At 40.4% G+C, this 14,904-nt stretch overlaps 1 protein-coding gene across 2 annotated transcripts in view; it reads right to left on the minus strand.

Annotated features, from left to right (window-relative positions):
* Positions 1–7,107: 7,107 nt before the first annotated feature.
* eloal (elongin A, like) overlaps positions 7,108–14,904 on the minus strand; it is a 54,465-nt gene continuing 46,668 nt past the window's right edge. For both annotated transcript variants that reach the window (XM_072278272.1, XM_072278275.1), the window contains 3 exons: positions 12,156–12,273; positions 8,998–9,119; positions 7,108–7,466 (listed from right to left, as the gene is read on the minus strand). In XM_072278272.1, coding sequence (XP_072134373.1) covers positions 7,405–7,466; positions 8,998–9,119; positions 12,156–12,273 — 302 coding nt within the window. In that variant the 3' untranslated portion in view covers positions 7,108–7,404. The remainder of the gene's footprint in view (positions 7,467–8,997; positions 9,120–12,155; positions 12,274–14,904) is intronic.

The following is a 14,904-nucleotide window of genomic DNA, read 5'->3' on the forward strand; positions in this document are numbered from 1 at the left end:
CTTGCTTCTGTATTTTGTACAGTTGTCTCCCTGTTTCACTCTCATCCCAAAGCTTCTGCCATGTCTCCTCAATACGTGTTTTAATAATGCTCTTGACTTCTGCTTTGCTAAGAGGGATCTGGCCCTCTATTACAGACGATTTGAGTGATTGTTTAGCTATACTATCCATCTTTTCATTACCCTCCACTCCACAATGAGCAGGAACCCAAAGAAAGCTTACTTCTACCCCATTTTTGGTCAATGTATATAATTTGCATAGAATTTTCAATAAAATATCTTGTCTACTTTCTGATTTTCTTGATTTGATCCAGATTAATGCAGATAAACTGTCTGAACAGATCACAGCCTTTTTGATATTATTTTCTTCTATCCAAGATAATGCACTCAATATTTCCATTAATTCTGTTGTATATACTGATAAATGGTGTGATGTTCTTTTCCTGATACTAGTTTTGCACTGAGGAATGTAGACTGCAATACCTGTGTGGCCAGTTCTAGGGTTTTGTGATGTCAAGGCCTGACCTCTCTCTGAGTGGTCAAAACTCGACATCTCCATATTTAGCAATAGCCTTGGTCATTGGTTAGTTTACATTGATGTGATGATGGTGAAAGGAGCAATTGATTTTCAAGTTGACCCAGGGAATGGTAGAGGTAGAATTGCTTATTTTCCCTGCCCCTTGTCTGGGTTAAGGGAGATTTAGTACTGAAGTTCAAATTTAATTGTCATTCACCCATACATATGAATACAGGCAAATAAAACTCTGTTCCACCGGCACCAAAGTGCAAAACACAGTACACAACACACACACAATTATGATAGCAGAAAAACACATAATTACAAACAATAATAATAGCATAAAAAATAATGTAGCCCAAAGCCCCTGAGAGTCAGGGCCTGTAGATGGATGTTGTCCTGGAGCATGGTTTCTGCACAAAAAAGCCCACAGCAATTCCTCATCTCATGTAAGTGCAGCTGCAGATGAACGCAATCCGGCTTGCGTTCCACTGAACGAACACTGGAGGGCAACTCTGATGGAAGGGGCCAGCACAGATTTCAGCAGCACACAGCCAGCTCTGGCATCTGCAACAGGCAGCCGCAAGGCACGACAGCCTGGTCCATGAAACAACTGAGGCTACATAGCTCCCCACCGTCGGTCTCGCCAATGAACCAGTGCATCGGGCCCGCAGTATTCTACATTACCAATGTCCAACGGGGTTCTGTGATCATAATAAAAGTGTTTAAGACAATCATTTGTCGGACTGCACAGTGCATTGATGCCTTCTTTCCTGGGTGGCTGAAGAAGGTTGCAACATGATGCGCAGCAAGTCTAGCTCCACCACTATCTCACAACTCGCTAGAGAGGTCGACCTGCGGTACTTGGCCTTCTTAATATCAAGCAGTGTCTTGCGTTCACAAAAAAACCTGTAAAGGATAACAATTACACCTTTGTTTGGCCCCAGAGATGCCACAGCTTCCGAGTGCACCCTCTTACCGGAAAGCTTGAAACAAGGAAATGGCTGAGACATTGCACAAGATATTTTTAATTATTCTTCTCAGTTTCATTTAACCTTAACCAGTAGGATGGTTGTGCAAATAGCCACAGTAGACTCTCCAAGTCTAACAAAAGATATAAATGTTTATGTTTTTGTGATTGCAAGACCCTGACAGACATTGGTAATACAAAACTCTGCAAGAAAGGTTTCCCTGGAAGACAAGCTAGATTGCTGCCTTCTGTGGCTGCGGGAGATGAGAAACTGCTGCGTGCTTGTTCTTGCAGGAACGTGGCTCCAGGACAATATCCCATATGCCATCAATCTACAGGCCATGCCATTCAGGGAACTTGATAAATAATATTTAGTGACTGAATGTGACACCATAACAACATGTGCTCCGTGCTTTATGTGACTATGTTTTGCACCTTGGCTCCAGAGGAACACTCTCTTGCTTAACTGTATACACGTGTACGGTTGAATGACAATTAATCTTGAGCTTGAGGATTTGTAAGTAAAATGGAATATTGAAGGGAGAAACATAAATGAATCGTGAAAATGGCAATTGCAAAGTCGTCTTCTGTGCGCTGTCCCATTCCCTGCCAACGGGAGAGAATGGTGGAGAGAGAAAGTGGTAGAAAGGAGGTGAGAGTCATGGGAAAATATTGATTGGTTGGATATTCAGGACAGCAGGCAGCCAAAGCAGGAGATGGAAGAGAAAGATGACAAAACTAAATTAAAACCAAATGTACTATCTATTCACTGATGAATAGGACCTGACAACTATGTTACCTATACAATTTCTGGAAAATAAACCAAACATTGATATAAGTAAATTAGTTTCTACTTTGTGTAAGATGTAATCCCCAAACAAGTTTCACAAGGATCAATCTATTTAATTTGTTGCCAAATAGGATAGAAAATTATCTGTTTTGTTGCTGCACAAAGTAAATAGAACTCCACCCACGAATGAATCCACAGGTCACTTACATGGATGATAGAAAAATGAAGGACTATGTAAAAAGGGAAGGACCAGAGTAATTTTAGAGCAGGTTAAAATGTCGGCACCATATTGTACTTTATGCCCCCTGGGATCAACAAAGTATGACTATGCTGGAGGGCCTGTACTGTGCTGTATCGTTCAAGAGTATATTCTATGTTCTAATCAGTGTCAAGGGTACAGCAAGATACTGAAAGTGTTACAGTCAAATTCAAAATTCAAAGTAAATTTATTATCAAAGTACATATACATCACCACATACTGCCATGGGATTTATTTTCTTGCAGGCATTCACAGAAGAGCAAAGAAACACAATAGAATCAATGAAACCACACACAAATTGAGAGTGACAAACAACAAGCAAACCAACAAACAATCAGCGACTGTGGTTGTATACACTGGAATTTAGAAGGATGAGAGGGGATCTGATTGAAACATATAAGATTATGAATGGATTGGACACGCTAGAGGCAGGAAACATGTTCCCGATGTTGGGGGAGTCCAGAACCAGAGGTCACAGTTTAAGAATAAGGGGTAGACAATTAGAACGGAGTTGAGGAAAAACTCTTTCACACACAGGATTCTGTGGAATGCTCTGTCTCAGAAGGCGGAGGCCAATTCTCTGGATTCTTTCAAAAAAGAGTTAGATAGAGCTCTTAAAGATAGTGGAGTGAAGGGATATGGGGAGAAGGCAGGAACAGGGTACTGATTGTGGATGATCAGCCATGATCACAGTGAATGGTGGTGCTGGCTTGAAGGGCTGAATAGCCTACTCCTGCACCTATTGTCTATTGTCAATGTGCAAATACAAAATAAATAATACTGAGAACACAAGTTGTAGAGTCCTCGAAAATGATTCCATAAGTTATGGAATCAGTTCAGTGTTGAGGTGACTGAAGTTATCCATGCTTGTTCAGGAGACTGATGGTTACTGTTAATAACTGGATAATAACTGTTACTGAACCTGCTGGAGAGGGACCTATGGCTCCTGTACCTCCTTCCCAATGGCAGCAGTGAGAAGGGAGCATGGACTGGATGGTGGGGGTCGTTAATGCTGCTTTCTTGTGACAGTGCTCCTTGTGGATGTGCTCACTGGTGGTGAGGCCTTTTCCTGTGATGGTCTGTGTGGTATCCACCATTTTTTGTTGGTTTTTCAATTCTTAGGCAGTGGTGTTTCCATTGGGCATTGGCCATGATACAACCAGTCAGGAGACTCTCCACTGTGCACCTGTGGAAGTTTGTCAAAGTTTTAGATGACATGGTGAATCTGCGCAAACTTCTAAAAAAGTAGAGGTGGTGTCGTGCCTTCTTTGAAATGGCACTTACATGCCATTGTAAAAAGATTTGAAAGCAAATTGTACACCCAAATGAGTATAAAAGAATAATCTATTGCTTTTGAATTAGGTACACAATTGATTAAAAAAACAACTGATACAACAGCCTGGGCATTAGCTCGGCTGTGGATTTGGTAAACTGGTTTATTATTTTCGTATGCACTGAGAGTAAAAACATGTCTTACATGCCATTCATAGAGATCAAATCATTATGACAGTGCAAGTGAACTTTGTGTCAATTCAGTACACCGGTGGCTTCAAAAGCACCAGTTCACCTAAAAATTCTGAAACTCTCTTTTAAAGAAAAGTATGAAGGAAGATTATGCATTGATCATCCATGCAAATAATGGGAAGTCAAAATGTATATAAAAATAATTAACACACCCAGATTTTAATCACTATATGATTTACATGGTCTTTTGGTTACACCAGTAACTGATCAGCACAGGAGGAATAAATGGGCCTCATTGTAATTGGGGTATAAATTTCTTTTATAAGAAAGATTGAGACAAGTACCGATGCCCAGGAATGAAAAGTCTACAGAACATGGTGGACACAGCCCAGCCCATCACGGGCAATTCTCTCCCCACCATTGAGCATTGCCATTAGAAAGCAACATCAAGGACACCCATCATCCAGGCTATGCTCAATTCTTGCTACTACTGTCGATCAGGAGGTACAGGAACCTTGGATCCCATACCACTAGGTTCAGGAGCAGTTATTACCCTATAACTGGCTCCTGAACCAGATTGGATAACTTCACTCACCTCAACATGGAACTGACTCCACTACCCATAGAGCCACAACTCCCGTTCTCAGTATTAGTAACTTACTCATGTTTTTATTTGCATAATTTGCCTTCATCTGCACATAGGTTATGTTTCAGTCTGTTTATATATTGTGTTTCACAAATTGTTTGTATTTCTTTATTTTCTTGTAAGTGCCTGTAAGAAAATGGATCTCAGGGTAGTACATGGTGACATACATGTACTTCGGTAAATAAATTTACTTTGACTTTGAGGGATAGAGTACCACAGGGAATCCAGTGAGCATCCCTGCATAGGTAATTGTGGGGGAAAGAAAAGTGAAGATTAATCACTAACAAATATAGATGCGGATTGTGCTAATGTACTTACAGGGAAATGCAGACAGAGACATGCAATGCAGCAGTGACACTGCCCAAGTTTCAGAAACTTCACTAATTATGTTATATCATGCTCCCGTTGTTGTAATAGAAAACTGGATTAAGTAGAGACCTGGATTACAGCAGGGACAGCCACTAAATTTCAGGTATTTCGCTAACTATGGTATAGTGTGTATCCATTATTGTAATAGAAAATTGGAGCTGTGGATAATCAATTAATTCTGTAATCAGGACCTAGTCTGTTACTTAACTCTTCCAGAAGCCACCATTCTATTATCAAAATGTAGTTTTATTGATGATCTTGTCAACTGTAAAAGATGTACCCAATTTTGGCTTAGGTAGATCCCTTCTGGAATCTCTTCAAAAGCTCCCTTCTGAAAAGCGCCACAGGGCTATTTAAACAAAAATATCACATATTCTTAAAAGTTTCTTCCCCTAGGCTGTTCATCTGATAAACCGTTCTAGTTAGCCACCCTTACCCCCTCTACTACCCATCACTGAACTACACTATAAACCACTTTTTACAATGCTGTTAACACTGTAAATACATGCTGGCATTTAAGTATCTATGTACATTTTATTCTGTAGCCTCCAAGTTAATTATGATTTATTTTTTTCAAGTCTTGTCAACACCCAACAAATTCCTAATAGATGTATATGGTGAATCTAGCTGACCCTTGATCAGCTTTGACTGGTCTCCTGGTACGCATCAATTTTTAATAAACCACCTGTATCTTGCCCATGAATTCAGAATCAGAATCAGGTTTAATATCACTGGCAAATGTTGTGCAATGGGTTGTGTGGCCTTTCCATTTGCTCCCACGGTAATAAACCCAAAATGTATAGCTTACTTTCATACTGAATGGTGGCCTTTGATGTAACCACTGAACAAGATGTCCCAGCAACAGCTGACCTACAACTAACCAAGTCCTCATCTTAATCACTGAAAATAAGGTGTAGACTAAGATGCTACGAGCCGTTAAATGAAACCCACTCAGCAATTTCAATGAGTTTAATGCCTGCAAGATTTTAGCAGTGACCACGCAGAGACTGCACATATTGGAACATGTCAGCATGGTTATCAATGTGATGTTACTATGTGTTTCTATAACTCTTGGTCTTGGAGTCTGTGCTTTGTCCCAGGGCGGTTACTTATGCACATTTTAATCCATATTGGACTTTAATTTCTCAATTTATTTTTATATAATTCTTTATAATTGTTGAATGTTGTTTTTTGTTGCTTCTAGCACCCTGACCAACACATGGCAACAAATTCCTATAAATGTGCATGGTGAATAAAGTTGATCCTAGATAAAATCATGGACCAAATGGCCTGTGCTGTGTTGTGCTGTTTTATGTTCTAAAGGTGTTGCACTTCCATTGCCTGTACCAGTACCTTCCAGTTAACCATCTCTTCTAAAACAAACTACCAATTCTTTCCAAGTGTCGAATATTTCTTTTCTTGTAAGAATGCCTCAGCTGTAAAACTCTGGTAAAAACTAGTTACAAGTATTGTACCCAGCTCTTATGCCAGCGCTTTATTTCCATAAGGCTCATTGAATTGTATTGCTGACCATCCTTGAAAAGTACCGAATCCCCTTACCATCTCCGATTAAACTACATTCATACCACCATAAAACGTAGGAGCAGAATTAGGCCATTTGACCTATTAAGTCTGGTCCACCATTCAATCATGGCTGATTGAGATTCTCCCCGTACGCTTACTAATCAAGCACCTATCACCCTACACTTTAAATATACCCAGTGATCAACTCCACAGCCATCCATGGCAAGAATTTAACAGATTCACCATCTTCTAGCTAAATAAATTCCTCTTCATTTATATTATAACAGAATACTCTCAGGCTGCGCCCTCTGGTCCTGGACTCTCTAGCTTTTAGAAACATCCTCTCCACATCGACTCTTTCTAGGCCTTTGAATATTCAGTGGGTTTCAATGAGATTCCCCCTCACCCCCATTCTTCTAAACTCAAGTACAGGACCAAAGCCTTCAAACGTTACATCAAAAGAAAAAATTTAAAATCAAATTTAACACCAGCTCTAAAATAATGCAAAGGATGTGAAAGTGAATTTGCATTTATTAACCATAAACTTTCTGATGGTAACAAAAATCTACAAACAGTCTCACTTTTAGTTTTTATTCTCAAGTGTATCTCAGGTGTACGTTTATCAATTTTTATAAGTTAGAGATCTGCAAGTCACTTCAAATCTCTCATTTTGTTTTGTCTAAGTTTATACCAAATTTAATCCAGTAGTCAGCAAGTGATTTATAACTTGCAAAACAAAAGTATGTGCATTATGCACATATTGGTCCAAAGAGTATACAAAAAGTAATGATGGTAAATAAATGTCCCACCTTCGAAACAAAACATTCAAGTGACAACAAAAGTGAGTCAAGCAGCCATCGCCAATGATTTACCGCGGACCAAGCCGGTTCTTAAAGGCCCTCAATGATTTTGCCATCATTGGTGCAATTTCTGGAAAAGAAAAATGTCCTTCTTTAAGAAATCTGTACTCTGTTCTGAAGAATTATTAACACAGCAGAAAGAACTGATCAATCAAACAAATTCTGTTGGACACATACAGTACATTTCTAGTAGAATTCACAATCAACCTAGTTGTTGCGACACGCAAGTTGCTGGAGGAACTCAACAGGTCAGAGGGGGATTTTTCCCCCTCCATAGATGCTGCCCTGACCTGCTGAGTTTCTTTAGTGATCTTGTGTGTTGCTCCAGGCTTCCAGCATCTGCAGAATCTCAAGTCTCTAACTTAGCTGTTGTACAGGAATTAGAACAATTTTAAAGATACTAGCTTTATCTGTTGCATGTACATCAAAACATACAGACAAATGTGCCAATTTGCGTCAAAGTAGCTTGAGCTAGGGGCAGCCTGCAAGTGTCGGCATGCTTCTAGTGCCAACATAGCATACCGACAATCAACTAACCCTAACCGTACATTTCTGGAATGCAGGTGGAAGTTGGAGTACACACAGTTATGGGAAGAACTTGTAAATTTCTTACAGACAACACCGGGAATCAAACCCCGATCAGTGATCACTGGTGTGGTAAAACAACTGTGCTAATCGTTACGCTAATGAGCCTAGTCACAATTGGAAACAAATTTATTTCATCATAATTCTTTTGGTCCCAAAATTATTTCTGTAACTTTGCCATTATATGCTTCACTGAGTGACTATACTTCAGAAGGAGACTGAGGAGAATTGGTATGTCTGGCAAATTTGTACAAATGTACTGTCGAGGACATGCTAACTGGTTGCAGCACTGCTGGGTATGGCGGTTCAGTGCACAGGATCTAAACAGCCTGCAGAGGGTTGTTGACACAGCCAGCTCCATCACAGGCACAACCCTCCCCACCATTAAGAACGTCTTCGAGAGGCGTTGTCCTTAATGATGCCAACTTCTTGAGCCACTCATCTTCCAGGACACGCCCTCTACTCAATACTACAATCAGAGAAGTAGATCAGGTGTCTGAAGATCCACACTCAACGTTTTAGGAGTAGCTCCTCTACTATCAGATTCCTGAATGGTCCTTGAGCACTACCTCGCCATTCCTCTATTGCACTATTTATTTTTCTATTGTAACTTATAGTAATTTTTATGTACTGCCACAAAACACCACAATTCACAACATAAGTCAATGATAATAAACTCGATTCTGATGTGTGCTTCAAGAAGCATCAAGCATCAGGGCTAGGAGTGCCCGAGTGGACCTTCCTTCATGCCATGGGACTACTGAATACCCTGCCAGCACCAGGGTCTTGTCACCAGGACAGTGAGTTTACAGTTTCCTGTTTACCTGTGCTTCCCACTACATGCATTTTGAATTACATTTTATTAACTTTATGGTAATATTTTGGTTTATGTGCTGTGTGGGATGTGCTTTGTAGGTGCACTGTGGTCCAGTAGAAAGATGTTTCATTTGGTTGTATATACAGTCAGATGACAATTGACAAACTGGAACTTAAAATAAAAGATATACTTTGCTTACTTTTAACTTGCCTCTTTGCATCCAGTCCTGAATGACTACTTGCAGCAACACTCTTTGTTCCATTAGAAATGCCACTTCCTCCAGTAGGGACAGAAAAGTCTGTGCTCCCAGAAGATTTCACCCTACAAGAACAATGAACAACAAAGGACTGAGAACTGAGGACCTATAGGACCGCGGACCAAGGATCAACTCTATTTGCCATACACATTTACATGTATGAGGAACTCGCAGTGGTGTGTTGGTTAGGGCACGACGTGCAATAAAAACAACATTTAACAACCGTAAGAATAAGAAATTATATAAAAATAAAGTTAGAGGTTAAAATACAAATATGGAATAAATGTGCATAAATCAAATACCAGCAACGTACAATGTAAACAGCATTATGAAAGGTGGTTTAAAGTGCTTACAGTGCAGTGACTGAGGTAAAAGATAGAGGGAGATGGGAGGACTAATTAAAATGGTTGACCAGATTACCTGCCCGAGGGAAGAACTTTTGAACACGGAGGGAAGTTTTCTTGTTTTAATAGCCCTATAGCACTTTCCAGAAGGAAATTTTTGGGAAAAAACAACCATGAAAATTAACTGCAGCCATAAAGATGTATCCTCCATGTATCTAGCTATGTTGGCTGGAGTCAGGGCTTAATGTGTTGGCTTTTGGTAGAGTCACCCATGCCAAATAGGTCGAAGGGCAGAGGCCAGACTACTAGGATTGGTCCACTGGTCCTCCAGGTTCGGGGGGTCAGCTCAGAACTGACAACCCTGACCTGTGAAGCAAATCTGTTATGGAAACAGCAATGAAGAATCCTTCTACAATGGTATTCCTGAGTCTCCACCTGGGACTTGCATGGCTGACAGTAGTGAAAACAAAATGGAAGCTACTGGTGTAATGAAGGAAACACTGAAAATCGCCAAGACCAATAACAAAATTGGTGCCCAAGGACAGACAGAGATGGAAGACCTTAAACACCAGATTCTGGCAGTAAGTAAAGTATGAAGATGTATCAGATGTTCTCCATTCAGATCGTGTAGTAGGTGGCATGGTAGCATGGAAGTTAGCATAAAGCTTTACAGCGTCCATTTCCCACCCTCTCTGTAAGGAGTTTGACATTCTTTCTGTGACTGCATGGATTTTCTCTGGATGTGGCTTCCTCCCACATCCCTAAACGTACAGGTTAGTGAGTTGTGGATAGCTATGTTGGCGCCTGAAGCATGCACATCCTCAGACTGTGTTGGCCATTGACACAAACAACATATTTCATTGTATGTTCCAATGTTCGTGTGACAAATAAACCTCAGTTTTAATCTTTTAAATATCCTTCCTTATGAGTCAGACTCGTATATTATAAATCTGCAAGCATTGTGAATAGATTCTGTGCGAATAAAACTGTGAATATTTGAACGATAAACAGGAAATGAGTTGGCAGGGCTGTACAAGCCGGATAAGTAGTTTATATTTTAAGATAAACTGACTAAAGTCCATCCCACTCTGAATGTGTTCCTCTAGCCAAAAACTTTTGACAAAATCTTTGGGCACAGGCCCACAGGTCAAGTTTTCTTCCAGTGCCAAAATATTCCGACCACAAGACAATAAGACATAGGAACAGAATTAGGCCATTCAGCCCATCGTCTGCTCTGCCATTCCATCATGGCTGATGTATTATCCTTCTCAGCCCCATTCTTCTGCCTTCTCCACATAACCTTTGACACCATTACTAATTAAGAACTTATCAGCCTCCACTTTATATACACTCATTGACTTGGCCTCCACATCGCCTATGGCGACGAACTCCACAGATTCACCTCCCTCTGGCTAAAGAAATTCCTCCTCATCACTGTTCTAACGAGATGTCCTTCTCTTCCGAGGCTACGCCCTTTGGTCCTCAACACTCCCACTATCGCAAACGTCCTCCCCACATCCACTCAATTTAGGTAATTCTAAGATTATAGCCTCATCCCCTCCCTCTTCCAACCCCAAAGAATTCCTCTTGCTCAAAGCGGGAGCCATTTATGTTATGTTATATTTAATCAGCATAATTATAGAACATAGAAAACCTACAGCACAATACAGGCCCTTCGGCCCACAATGCTGTGCCGAACATGTACTTACTTCAGAAATTACCTTGAGTTTGCCATAGACCTCTATTTTTCTAAGCTCCATGTACCTATCCAAGGGCCTTTTAAAAGACCCTATTCTATCTGCCTCCACCACCATCACCCGCAGCGCATTCCACGCACTCACCACTCTCTGCATAAAAAAAAAACTTGCCCCTGACATTGCCTACTTCCAAGCACTTTAAAACTGTGCCCTCTCATGTTAGCCATTTCAGCCCTGGGAAAAAGCCTCTGGCTCTCCACACGATCAATGCCTCTCATCATCTTATACGCCTCTATCAGGTCACCTCTCATCCTCCATCGCTCCAAGGAGAAAAGGCCAAGTTCACTCAACCTACTCTCATAAGGCATGCTTCCCAATCCAGGCATCATCCTTGTAAATATCCTCTGCACCCTTTCTATAGTTTCCACATCCTTCCTGTAGTGAGGTGACCAAAACTGTATGCACATACAGCCATGTTCTCTCTGTACCTGTGCCCTTTATAAAGGCACCATTTTGTATGATATCTATCCTCGTGATTCTCCAGTTTGCTGGACAAATGCTTCACCTCCTTTCTCTGCTGATCATCACCTTGTGAGTTCCTGAGATCCCAAGAGCTTAGATCTTGGTAGGGACACCATGGCGGTAAGGCCAGGGGCAGGTCCCAATGAAAGAACAATGCAAATAGGACCTCAACGGTGGAGCTGGCTGACACATCATAATGGCATTGAAGGTGGAGGAAGACTGCAGCAGCAAAAGGTCCCCAGTTGTCTTGCACTCCATGCCACTGGACCTGACCCCAATGTTTTAAGGACCGTGTGGTGCTGCCCATGCATAGGCCTCCTCATGTTAAACAAGGTCACGCACATGCGTTCTCCATTAAGGGGTTAACCCCTTGGGAGAACATTGAGCTCAACTAGAGTAATCACACTACAGCACCTCCTTTCCCAATTAATATCAGAACTTGTGATAAGCTGCACCACATCATACCCAGACAGATGGCTCTGGGTCATCAAGAGTTAATCTTTCATTTCATCTCTCTGTTCTACATAAGAATGCTCACCTCTGCTTGGAAGAGCTTGGAATTGTGGTCCCCGCAGTTCCGTGTTTTTCTTGCTGCCGGAGAACATTCCTGGGTGGCTTTGCAGAAATATCTACATATGCCAATTTTACTTGACGACCTAAAGACAAGAATAATCACATTCTTTGCAAAATATGATGTTGCTATGCTGACCCAATAGCCTTTTTATCAGCTGATGAATTTCTATTGTAACTGGAAACAGTTATTCCTAATATTTCAATAATAAATATGTATAAGAAAATAATGTTTTCAAAATTAATTTCCAATCATCATTTCCCTTGAATGCTGTGACAAACTATACAGCCAAATAGGGTCTGGGACACCGTTATAAACTCTTGAACAGACCTTTTATATGATAAAGATGAGTATTGATCTTTCACAAACACAAGAGATTCTGAATATCCAGAGTGACACACAAAATACTGGAAGAACTCAGCAGTCTGGCAGCAGCTATGGAGAGGAATAAAGAATGTTTCAGGTTGAGATCCCTGATGAAGGGTCCACTACTAGGGCATGCTCTGTATTGCATTGTACCATTATCTGTTATGTATCGCTCTCTTTGTCCCACTCCCACCAGGGAGCAGGCCATGTAGCATCCATGCCAGAACCATTAGTCTCAAAATCAGTTACTTTTAAAAAGCAGTAATCCATTCATTAACTCACCTGTCACACTCCCAACCACCACTACTTTATTATTTCCTATCAGCCACCTTATGTACAGACACTCCTGTGCCTAGTGTCACTTTATGAACATACAATGTATATAAATTACTTATATTATTGTGTTCTTCATTTGAATTTTTACTTGTGCTGCATCAGATCTGGAGTAACAATTATTTTGTTCTCTTTTACACTTGAGTACTTGAAATTGTATTAAACAATCAAGAGTCTTGACTTACTGCCGCCCGAAAACAGCAAGTTCCATGAAATATGTCAGAGATATTAAACCTGACTCAGATATTCCTCTCCATAGATGCTGCCTGACCTGCTAAGTTGCTCCAGCATTTCGTATGTGTTACTCTTCATCTCTCAATCTCCTTTGTCGTGCCTTTGCACTTTACTGCCTACCTGAACTTTAAGTGTGACACTACAATTTGCATTATTTTTGCATTTCACTTTGTACTACCTCAATGTACTAAAAATTATCTGCCTGGATTATTTTTCACTGTACCTTGGTACAAACCAATTACCTACAGATGTATCATTCAGAGTCAACTAAGTCCCCAATGCTCAAAACTGTAGAAATCATGAAAGAAATATCGTCCATTTAGAAAATAAATTTACACAAATATACAGTACAAGTCAAACTATGGATGACATAGAAAAGAGATAAAAGATCCAGACCAGCCTGAAAAATGGGCTGAAAAATGGCAGATGAAATTTAGTGTAGTCAATTGGGTAGGACTTACATGGTGAGTAATAAGGCACTGAGAAATTTGGTAATACAGAGGGATCTAGGAATACAGATCCATAGTTCCTTGAAAGTGGCATCACAAGTAGATAGGGTTGTAAAGAGAGCTTTTAACACACTGGCCTTCAGAAATCAATGTACTGAGAAAAGGAGTTGGGATGTTAAGTTGTAGCCATACAAGATGTTGGTAAGGCATAATTTGGAGTATTATGTACAATTCTGGTCACCTAGAGGAAAGACATCAATTAAACTGAAAGAAAGCATTGAAAATTTACAAGGTTGTTGCCAGGACTTGACGACCTGAATTATAGGGAAGGGTTGAAAAATGAAAGAAGATTTGATAGAGGTATACAAAATTACGAAGGATATAGATCGGGTAAATGCAAGCAGGCTTTTTCCAGTGAGCCTGGGTGAGACTAGAACTAGAGGTCATAGGCTAAGTGAAAAAAGGAAACTGCTTAAAGGGAACATGAGGGAAAATTTCTTCACTCAGAGGGTGGTGAAAATGTGGAACAAGCTGCCAGTGGAAGTGGTGGATCTAGGTTCAATTTCAACATTTAAGAGAAACTTGGATATGTACATTGATGGGAGGAGTATGAAGAGCTACAGTCCAGATGCAGCTGGATGGGATTAGGCAGAACATAGCTTGACACAGATCAGAAGGGCCCGTTTCTGTGTTGTAGTGTTATAAGGTTCTATTTTGGCTTGTAGGTTATGGGATATTGTGTTCAGCTCTGGTCTCGTTATACGGAGGATGTGGAAACTTTAGAGAGGGTCAGAGGAGATTTACCAGAATGCTTCCTTGTACTTTGAACTGTAGCACAGCAGAACGAAGCTGTACAAAAGGATTATCCCAAAGAAAACACACAAGAAAGAAACCAGCTGAAAACATTTCTTTGGACAAATACCAGTAATAACTTTATGGTGAAGGCGAACAAGGGCAGAACTTGTATAATGTGGAATGAGATATTTAAATAGAACAGTCAACACGTTTCTTGAACAGTCTTTCCTTTAACCACTTTAAACTGTGCCTCCTAAAGTTTCTCCGGCGTTCTCACTGAAACTTCAATGATTACAGCAAACCAGGGATGTTCTCTGTCACTAAAAATCAGCCCTTGATCTCTCGTATTCTTCAAACAGTTGCTCTTAATTGCAAGCTTTTTGCTACCGTGCTATGGATTTAATTTAAATTCATTCCAAGTACACAATAAACACAAGGTGGATGGAACATCTGGTTCTACTGGATGTCCATGTTTAGCTCCAATTGTAGATCCAATGCAAAATTCAAAGTAAATTTATTATCCATGTACATATATGTCA

Source organism: Mobula birostris, chromosome 2 (assembly GCF_030028105.1).
Source record: "Mobula birostris isolate sMobBir1 chromosome 2, sMobBir1.hap1, whole genome shotgun sequence".
In the NCBI taxonomy this organism is placed as follows: Eukaryota; Metazoa; Chordata; class Chondrichthyes; order Myliobatiformes; family Myliobatidae; genus Mobula; species Mobula birostris.